Consider the following 11,049-nt stretch of genomic DNA (forward strand, 5'->3'; position numbering starts at 1 on the left):
CATGATCTGGTCTGAGCTGCCCAAGAAAAGATTGTCCCTGGGAATAAAAATTTCATATACATTATCACTCTATGGATATGAATGAAATCATGGCACCTGAGAATGGAGAAAATGGTCTTCATAACATGTTTTCAGAAATGTATTAATCAAAAGTTTTCAGACCTCAGATGTAGAGCTTGAGGCCAGAATTTTTCCATTGTATCCAGGGAGCATGGCAAAGGGAACTGTTGAATATAACTAAGTGGATTTCCAGACAGCAGTAGCATTAAAACAGACACAGAGATATGTGTGTGTGTGATGTTTGTCTGCATAAGAATCAGATTTCACACCTGTTCCATCCAAGATCCTAGCAGACATGAAGAAGCTGTGTGCTTTTGCTATTGCCTTTTTGATCCTGAAATTTTCTCTGATCTTATTCCATTTCACTGAACCCAGTTGCTTTTGGAGGATAAAAAATAGTGAAGAGACTGATGGAGATTTGCGAAATGACTGTGGTTTTTTTCTTTTGGTGTTTGAGGGACCTATTGAAGAAAATTTTTATAATGAACTTATTAATTATAGGTAAGTCATTAACTTCATTCCTGATTCAATGCCATGAATTAATAATATGTAACTATGTACACAAATGGTGGGGTTCTGTCCTGATCATTCCCCTCTACCTTTAGGAACCACTGAAAATTAATTATGTCAATCACTATTTTAATACTTTCAATCGTGTGACAGTTTAGTTTTGCTTTACAGCATTGGGCTCCAGTTCAGAAAGCTGGACACTGAGTGAGACTGGATTCTATCTGTTGCCTTTTGATGGATTTCATATGTTAAAAGGTGTGTCTTCATCTTCCTTGAATTCACAATCCTCATGTTTGGCAAGAACTCAGTATGAAGAGACTATATCACTGCCTATCTTCAGTTGTTGCTAACTATTCCTGTATAAGCATGCATTTAAAGGACTTCATAAAAATGTTATCTAATTTGGTGTGTAACAGTTGGGCATACATTCATACATTGAAATTTGTGTGTATGTGTGTGTATGTATGTATATATGTATGTATGTATCTACCATACATGATTACATGTATAGAAATACATATATATTTATGAATATACTTACATTTTGCTTTTAAAATGGTCTTTAAATGAGCTTTTCCTGCCATTCTGAAGTTGACACTGAATGTGGATAAAGTGTACCAGTTTTTATATTATGGTACCAGCATAATCTTTTGGTCTAATTATAGAAATGCTCAGTCACGGCTTAGGCTTATTATCAGTATTAGATAGGTGGTCAATATTTCTATTAATTACTGAATAAATATAACAGCAAAAATCCAGGAGAGTAAATATACTTCATGTGGATAATTAGCTGTTCTCAATATATCTTCAGAATGAATGCTATCATTGGTGACTGTAGATCTTGAGGGAATGAGTTCTGAAATCACTCAGGTTTTAGCTAGTCAATGTGTATGGGACTTCTTTTTTTCAGTAATGGGATTTCATGTACTTTTCTGTCTCTGTCTTTCACCCCATTTCTTCTTCAATTTTCATGTCTTTGAGATTTAAAGAATATGTTTTCCAATTGTTAGCCATAATACACTGAACACTTTGATAGTGATGGTTGCTTCACATTATTATTCTTCTGTGTTAGGTCAGTAGGAATTTCATTTCTGATGTAACCTGTATTATTCCACACCTCATTGGGAAAATAGTGGAAATTCTCATTGGTCACACTTGTATAAGTCATAATAAGGTTAAAAATTAAAACTATATGAACAGTGTCAACATACTTTTCTGGTTCAGAAAGAAAAACTTAGCTCTAAACTCTTAATTAAAAAGTGTATATTTCAGCAGAAGAGCATGTTTGGTGTTTTTATTCCTAATGAGAGGTAATTGCAAATAGTAACAGATGAACTGCTAACTGTGCTTGGGCAGATGAACATATTTCATATGGAAAAATGATGTCTATGCTCAGAAATCCTTACAGGATATCAAAGAATTAGAAAGACTGAGTTGTTAAGATTGATCCAATATGTTTTATTTCTATTTTTACAACATTGACATAGTAAAAAACACTAAAAGATAACATTACATTGTTGTGCAAGATAGCCTAAAGGATAATATTCTGGTTATGTGGTATATTGTATCGTTTCATGAATTTTGAAATGGATGAATACATTTAAATGAAATATAAAAAATAGGTTTCTGTTTGATAAATATTAGCAGTTGAGAATATTAATAGCATGTTTTTTTTAAAACATCATGGAAATATTATTGATAATTTTTCTCACTGGGAATGAAATTACCATTCTCCTAATGGTTAACTTCAAAGAGTTTTTTCTATTTTGAAATGTGTAAAATATCGTTAGTCATAAGGGAAATGCAAATCAAAACAACCCTGAGATTTCACCTCACACCAGTGAGAATGGCTAAGATCAAAAACTCAGGTGACAGCAAATGCTGGCTAGGATGTGGAGAAAGGGGAACACTCCTCCATTGTTGGTGGGGTTGCAGACTGCTACAACCATTCTGGAAATCAGTCTGGAGGTTCCTCAGAAAATTGGACATTGAACTGCCTGAGGATCCAGCTATACCTCTCCTGGGCATATACCCAAAAGATGCCCCAACATATAAAAAAGACACGTGCTCCACTATGTTCATCGCAGCCTTATTTATAATAGCCAGAAGCTGGAAAGAACCCAGATGCCCTTCAACAGAGGAATGGATACAGAAAATGTGGTACATCTACACAATGGAATATTACTCAGCTATCAAAAACAATGACTTTGTGAAATTCTGTAGGCAAATGGTTGAACTGGAAACTATCATCCTGAGTGAGCTAACCCAATCACAGAAAGACATACATGGTATGTACGCATTGATAAGTGGCTATTAGCCCAAATGCTTGAATTACCCTAGATGCCTAGAACAAATGAAACTCAAGACGGATGCTCAAAATGTGAATGCAGATCGCTCCTGAGAGACACAGCCAGAATACAGCAAATACAGAGGCGTATGCCAGCAGGAAAGCACTGAACTGAGAACAGGACCCCTGTTGAAGGAATCAGAGAAAGAACTGGAAGAGCTTGAAGGAGCTCGAGACCCCATATGTACAGCAATGCCAACCAACCAGAGCTTCCAGGGACTAAGCCACTACCCAAAGACTATACATGGACTGACCCTGGACTCTGACCTCGTAGGTTGCAATGAATATCCTAGTAAGAGCACCAGTGGAAGGGGAAGCCCTGGTCCTGCTAAGACTGAACCCCCAGTGAACTAGACTGTTGGGGGGAGGGCGGCAATAGGGGGAGGGTTGGGAGGGGAACACCTATAAGGAAGGGGAGGGGGATGTTTGCCCGGAAACCGGGAAAGGGAATAACACTCGAAATGTATATAAGAAATACTCAAGTTAATAAAAAAAAAAGAAATGTGTAAAATATTCTTACTGATAAAATAAATTCTCTCATAGAAACACTGATAATCTTTTTAAGTAAACTGATTGTTAGATAATATACACAGTTAAATAATGCATTTTGAATACTCTCACTCTTTGTCAGGTGGTAGCCTATAAGGGATTTTGAATATATTTCTTATTGATTAATTTTTTAATATTTTATGCTCTTTTACTATGCTTACTTACCAACGAATACGTTGTATGTTTTGGAACAATTTATTACTCCACATTAGATATAGGTCTTCAATTTTTGATATTATTAAGTATATGTTAATGATATTTTTATTGTATGAAAGTATATGAATATAAAAGTTGAACAAAACTTTTTGATGTATTATTTGATTCTCAAAATACTAAATATTATTAAATATTTGATGTATAAAATGCATTTGAATAATAAAAAATTTAAAGAGAATGTGTTATTTCATATGTGGTTCAAGCCATGCTTTTGATTTAAATATATCTGTGGAATGACAACTCCAAGATTATTTTATAGCACTCTTACTCAATAGGAGTGTAATCTAGTTCAAGGATGCCATTCCAAGATAAAACGAGCTCCTTATTGATTTTAATAAATACAAAATTTGTCATATCAGAGTGCCCTATGTCTATGAATTCTTACATTGTATTCAGCTCTAACGACCTCCAAATTATAAGGCTTATTTCAAGACATTTAGACATTTTAAGAAATTTAGCATGTCTCAAAGTACAAATTTTACTGCAATTGAAATTTTATGTTTCAAACATCTACCCTAATCATCACTATGTTTTATTTTAGAATACCAGCAACAAAATATGAGTTTTTTCTGGTAATGTTTTTTGCTACTGATGAGATCAACAAGAATCCGTATCTTTTACCCAATATGTCTTTGATATTCTCCCTTAATGATATTATGTGTGAAGATACAATGGGAGCTCTGGATCAAATATATTCACAAGAAAACAATACTTGGTATTTTTTTAATTATATCTGTGGACTAGGACAACGTTGTGACATAGATCTTATAGGGCCATCACGGACAACATCCTTAAAACTGGCAATTCATTCCATGTCGCCAAAGGTAAGAATGTGTGACACTGGATGAATTAACAACTTTTACCTTACATTTACATGTGCCTACAAGAAAATTTGACAGCATACATTTATGAGTGCGCGCGCGCGCACACACAACCACAAAATTAAATTATTATATATTGTGTATAATTAAATAACCAGATGATCTATGTAATGGGCAAACAGACAAAACTGTTTTCTAGAATATTCATACTTGTCAGGAATTTTCTAGAATCAAATAGGAATAATATATGATCTTTCTAGCTTACTATCCTTATGGTGAATAATATTATTTATATATAAGTTTGAACATTGTAACAATTATATTCTCATGTAGGTATTTCATCCTCTTCTACATCCTTTAGGTTTACTTTGGACCATTTAACTCTAACCTAATAGACCATGACCAGTTTCCCTATATCCATCAGATAGCAATCAAAGACACATGTTTGCCCCATGGCATGGTATCCTTGATGCTTCAATTTGGATGGACTTGGGTAGGACTGATCATCTCAGATAATGACCAGGGTATTCAGTTTTTCTCAGACTTGAGAGAAGAAATGCAAAGGCATGGGATCTGTTTGGCTTTTGTGAATGTGATCCCAGAAACCATGCAGATATATATGACAAGGGCTAAGATATATGATAAACATCTAATGACATCATCAGCAAAGGTTGTTATCATTTATGGTGAAATGAACTCTACTCTAGAAGTCAGCTTTAGAAGATGGGCATATTTAGGTGCACAAAGAATCTGGGTCACGAACTCACAATGGGATGTCATCATAAATAAAAGAGATTTCAGCCTTGATTTCTTCCACGGGACTGTCACTTTTGCACACCACCACAGTGGGATGACTATATTTAGGAATGTTATGCAAACCATGAACACGTCCAAGTACCCAGTAGACATTTCTCAGTCTATGCTAGTGTGGAATTATTTCAATTGTTCCATCTCTGAGAATAGACATAGCAAAATGGATCATTTTACATTCAACAATACATCAGAATGGTTAGCACTGCACAAATTTGACATGGTCCTGAGTGAAGAAGGTTACAATTTGTATAATGCTGTGTATGCTGTGGCCAACACCTACCATGAACTCTTTTCTCAAAAAGTAGAGTCTCAGAAAATGGCAGAACCCAATGAATTATTCACTGACTGTCAGCAGGTAAAGTTTGTTATGCTTAGATATATCAATGTGATCTCTTAAATGGTCCCTGAATAACTCATGTATATTTGTTAGAGATTATTCTCTCATTGGAAAGGTTTCTACATTACAAAACTCCCTAATGACTCTTTTACATGGATCTATATCTATATCTATATCTATCTATATATATATCTATATGTATATCTATATATCTCACAGGGACAACTTAGACGACAATACATTTTCATGAATATTAGTGAGTTTTTTGGAAATGTGTCTCAACATTTTAAGAAGTGAGTTCAAATTGGAGCCAAGAGTTTTGTCATAAAGGCCTTAAGTGATGACTAGACTAGAATATTTTTCTTAAGAATAATTTCTCAAGTGTTGGTACCTGTGATGTGATTAATTGTTATTAATTTAATTAACAATTAGATATAAAACCTTAAATGATTAAGACTGTATTATGTATTAAGTTAATGTTTATTTCATATATGTATATTGTGTGTACATGAAAGATCCCCTACCATTCTTTATTTCCAAACTTCCAGATACTCAGACTTCCCTTTCATTTTCACATACATGGCTTTGTTTTCAATATTTTTGACAAACATGTACACATATGCAAGAACTCATACATACGCACAAACACACACACACACGCACGCACACACACTCACTCACATACATACCAGGTTACTTGTTCTCTCGCAATCATTTTTTTAGCATATTTTAACATTGAAAAATGTCAATTTTTATAAGTCAATGAGGTATACTGTATTTTACTACATAGGATTATTTTAAAAAGTTGTCTTTCCTGAAAGTCATTAAATTTTAGAAGACACCCTCAATTTGGCATTCCCTATATTGATATGTGTATGTAATCATCTAATGTTGCATCTCATTTAGGTGTCTTCCTTGCTGAAAACCAGGATATTTACTAACCCTGTTGGAGAACTGGTGAACATGAACCATAGGGAAAATCAGTGCGCAGAGTATGACATTTTCATCATTTGGAATTTTCCTCAGGGCCTTGGATTAAAAGTGAAAATAGCAAGCTATTTTCCTTGTTTCCCACATAATCAACAACTTCGTATATCTGAAGACTTGGAGTGGGCCACAGAAGGAACATTGGTGGGTAAACCACAATTTTTATTTTTTTCAGGATATCAAAAATTTAAAACATGAGGCACTGAAGTAACAGCTCTGTGGTTAAGATGAACTGATACTCCTACAAGAGACTGTCCTAAGTTACAAGCATCAAAATTTGATAACTCTCAAATTCATGTAAATTTGGTCATAGGGATCAAAGACCTCTGGATGCCATGTTTGACTGCATTCAAGTGCTTATTCACCCTAGATTACAATTCTAAATTTAATAATAATAAAGTTAAATTTATTAAATTTATAAATATATATATATATGTTAAAATCTTGTGACTACATATAAACAATGGAATTTTCTGATTCTGAGTGAACAGACTTATAGCCTAATTAATACAAATGTATTCATTAACAGAAATACTTGTGCAAATTTAAGGTTTTTTTTCAATTGATAAGATATAATTGCTGACTTAAACATACAAAGCCCAGTACAATCCATCCCTTGAGAACATTAATAAGAATCTGTAAATACACAGAGCACAATTTTAACATCACCTGCCATGGCTTCTCACACTCTCCTCAGGTTTTCTTTTAAACTTAGAAAAACTTCATTAATTTTATGGGGGTCTTATATAACATTCTTTATTCATATTCATCAAACAACTCTTCCTTGATTTGCCCTATGTTCTCTCTCCATACAATTCAGTATTCTTTTATTTTTGTTTATATTTGTTGCAAGAGAAAGTGATGCCATATGAATATTTCTTATGGATTAATCAGTTTAGGAAGGAAATTTAAATGGCTACAACCCAAAATGTCATGTAAATAATATTACATGATATAGTAAATATTGTTTGACATTCCATGCATTGCAGGACAATGCAAAATAATAATGAGCATTAAATTGTAAAGTGATGTAGGTTGCAAGTGGAATATGTATATCCATATCTGTTAATATCCTATATGTATATGTATAACCAAATCTGTTAATGATACACATATATATGTATACATTTTATGTATAATTACATAAATATATTCCCGCAGGTTCCATCCTCCATGTGTAGTGCAACATGTACTGCTGGATTCAGGAAAATTCATCAGAACCAAACAGCAGACTGCTGCTTTGATTGTGTTCAGTGCCCAGAAAATGAGGTTTCCAATGAGACAGGTACATGCTTGCATATACCAGAAAAATTGCTGAATTCGAATACCTTCCCTTTAAGAACTAGAAATGTGATATGGCCTAAATGGAAACTGAAGACCTAATATCTGTGTGTTTCAGAACTTAATCAGTTAAATAATATCAGCTTCTTTTTGACCCAGCAAATAACCTTCAGTGTCTTCTACAAACTACTCATTTCTCTCATAATACAATGGATACTGATTTTATATTATGCAGAAAACACTTAGGGGACATACAAGTGTAACAATTTTTATAGAAAAGTTTTAGACACAATCTATGCATCTGTTTATTTTTCTCTGATCATTTGCACAAAGAATCTTGACTACATGATCAGTCCACAATCTTTCCCTCTATCACTCAGCTTAGTACCTGACAAAGACCAGATGGTGAGGGTAACTGTTGTTCTTTAATGAAATATATTTTAGTAGCTTACATGGCTTAAAGGAGTAAACATTTCTTGTCAAAGAATTAGGATAAGTGTCAAGATTTAAAGAATGAACAAGGGATGAGATAGTGCTTATCATGAATCTCAGTCCAAGGAAAGAAGGATGAATGTCAATATCCATAACCTTCATGTTATAATCTTCAATATGCATAACCTTGGAATGTGTAGTTGGGAAAAAAGAGATTGTACCACAACAGGAGGGGCCTGCATAGGTCTATGAGACATACAGCTTCAAGAAGGGCAATATTTCTTTACAATAACAGTATTTGCATGAGGAATTGTATGTTCTGGTGCCTAGGTGTAGATACAGACAAAGGGCATATCTTTCAAAGCAAACAAAGTACATAATGCATTGCATCATCTGGCATTGATAACAATGTCTGCATACTGCCCATGTCTGTGAGTAGTGAATTTATTTTTTGAGAAATTAGATAATCTGAGATTATGCATTTTATTATTCATCACATTTTTAAATTTTTTTTTCATAAATTTTTTTCTGTTCAACTCCTTATGATGATGTTTTGTTGTTCCATCAGAAAGCATAGGTTAATTAAGGGTAACCTTAAATCAATGTTCCATACAGAAATAAGGAGTGGAATGGATTTTGAACACCAAAATATTCATTGATTTATCTTCTGAATAATACAAATACACAATTATTAGCTACATGATTATGGTATCTTATGAGGCTTTATTGTTGTTTGCCAGCAGATATGGAACAGTGTGCGAGGTGTCCAGATGATAAATATGCCAACTCAGAGCAGACCTACTGCCTCCAAAGAGCTGTGTCATTTCTGGCTTATGAAGATCCACTGGGGATGGTTCTAGGCTGCATGGCCCTGTTCTTCTCAGCCATCACAATTCTAGTACTAGTCACTTTTGTGAAGTACAAGGATACTCCCATTGTGAAAGCCAATAACCGCATTCTCAGCTACATCCTGCTCATCTCTCTCATCTTCTGTTTTCTCTGTTCATTGCTCTTCATTGGACATCCCAACAAGGCCACCTGCATCCTGCAGCAGACCACATTTGGAGTGTTTTTCACTGTGGCCGTTTCTGCAGTGTTGGCCAAAACAGTAACTGTGGTCATGGCTTTCAAGCTCACCACTCCAGGGAGAAGGATGAGAGGGATGCTGGCCTCAGGGGCACCTAACTTGGTCATTCCCATTTGTACCCTAATCCAACTTGTCCTCTATGGAATCTGGTTGGCAATATCTCCTCCCTTTATTGACAGAGACATACAATCTGAGCATGGGAAGACCATCATTATTTGCAACAAAGGCTCAGTCATTGCCTTCCACTTTGTCCTTGGATATTTGGGCTCCTTGGCTCTGGGCAGCATCACTGTGGCTTTCTTGGCTAGGAACCTTCCTGACAGATTCAATGAAGCCAAGTTCCTAACATTCAGCATGCTGGTCTTCTACAGTGTGTGGATCACCTTCCTCCCTGTCTACCATAGCACCAGAGGGAAGGTTATGGTAGTTGTGGAGGTCTTTTCCATTTTGGCTTCTAGTGCAGGGTTGCTAGGGTGTATCTTTGTGCCAAAGTGTTATGTTATTTTAGTTAGACCAGAATTAAATTTTCTTCAGAAGTAAAAAGTTTACTACTTTTAAAATATTAGATAATACTCAAAATATCTGTTTTGCTTTGTCTTAACAAAAGTACTCTCAGTCATGGAAAATTTTAAGTAATATATAAAGATAGTACTTATATCACAAGATAGCACTCCCTAAAGTAACACCAGTTAATAGGTTTTGGTGGAATAAAATTTCATTCATGAGCTCACAAACCTATTAAGATAGGACATTTCAATTGAGGAATGGTTTCCATCACTTTGGCTTGTAGGAATATAGGTAAGAAATGGATAGTTTATGTATTTACATTTCAAATGTTGTCCCCTTTCTCAGTTGGTTTCCCCTCTGGAAACCTCCTATCATATCCCTCCTACCACTGATTATATAAGGATGCTGTCATGTCCTATACTCCTGTCTGTCCACCCTGGTACTCCTCTATACTAAGGCATCCAGCCTTCACAGGACCAAGTGTCTCTCTTCCCACTGATGCTGACAAGGTCATCCTCTGCTACATATGCAGTTGGAGCCATAGGTCCCTCCATGTGTCCTCTTTAGTTGGTGGTTTAGTCCCTGCCGGTTGTTAGGTGTCTGTTTGGTTGATATTGCTGTTCTTCTTATGGGGTTCCAAACCCCTTCAGCTTCTGCACTCTTTTCTCTAATTTCTCCATTGGGGACACCATGCTTAGTCCAATCGTTTGCTGCAAGCATATGCCTCTGTATTTGTCAGGCTCTGCCAGAGCATCTCAGGAGTCAGCTATATCTGGCTCTTTCCAGGAAGTACTTCTTGGCATGAGCAATACTATCTGATAAATTTACACACAGAGTACTACTAAGCTATTAAAAACAATGACTTAAAAAAAAACCCAAAGACTTCATGAAATTGGATGGAACTAGAAAATATCATCTTGAATGAGGACACACATTCACAAAAGAACACACATAATATGTACTCACTGATAAGCATACATTAGACAAAGGGCTTGGAATATTCAAAATATAACACATGGACCATATGAAGTTGAAGAAGAAGGAAGACCAAAGTGAAGATGCTTCTGTCCTACTTAGATGGGGGAAACAAAATAATCACCGG

At 35.1% G+C, this 11,049-nt stretch overlaps 1 protein-coding gene across 3 annotated transcripts; it reads left to right on the top strand.

The window, feature by feature from the left end:
- Positions 1–355: 355 nt before the first annotated feature.
- LOC116912361 (vomeronasal type-2 receptor 116-like) lies at positions 356–9,980 on the top strand. 3 transcript variants are annotated; one of them, XM_032916419.1, is made up of 6 exons: positions 356–561; positions 4,224–4,506; positions 4,865–5,671; positions 6,560–6,784; positions 7,802–7,925; positions 9,094–9,980. In XM_032916419.1, exons 1-6 carry the CDS (start codon positions 356–358, stop codon positions 9,978–9,980), a joined length of 2,532 nt encoding a protein of 843 aa, XP_032772310.1. The 3 variants fall into 3 exon arrangements, with proteins under 3 accessions (XP_032772310.1, XP_032772312.1, XP_032772309.1); XM_032916421.1 differs by having other exon boundaries at positions 9,097–9,980; XM_032916418.1 differs by having other exon boundaries at positions 6,560–6,780; positions 7,792–7,925; positions 9,097–9,980.
- Positions 9,981–11,049: the final 1,069 nt, after the last annotated feature.

This window comes from Rattus rattus, chromosome 11, assembly GCF_011064425.1.
Source record: "Rattus rattus isolate New Zealand chromosome 11, Rrattus_CSIRO_v1, whole genome shotgun sequence".
NCBI lineage: Eukaryota > Metazoa > Chordata > Mammalia > Rodentia > Muridae > Rattus > Rattus rattus.

Coding starts and splice junctions, on each gene's coding strand:
- LOC116912361 (XM_032916418.1), top strand. CDS start 356: ATGAAGAAGCTGTGTGCTTTTGCTATTGCCTTTTTGATCCTGAAATTT. Junction 4,507..4,864: donor TTCATTCCATGTCGCCAAAG/GTAAGAATGTGT, acceptor TACATCCTTTAG/GTTTACTTTGGACCATTTAA. Junction 7,926..9,096: donor TGAGGTTTCCAATGAGACAG/GTACATGCTTGC, acceptor GTTTGCCAGCAG/ATATGGAACAGTGTGCGAGG.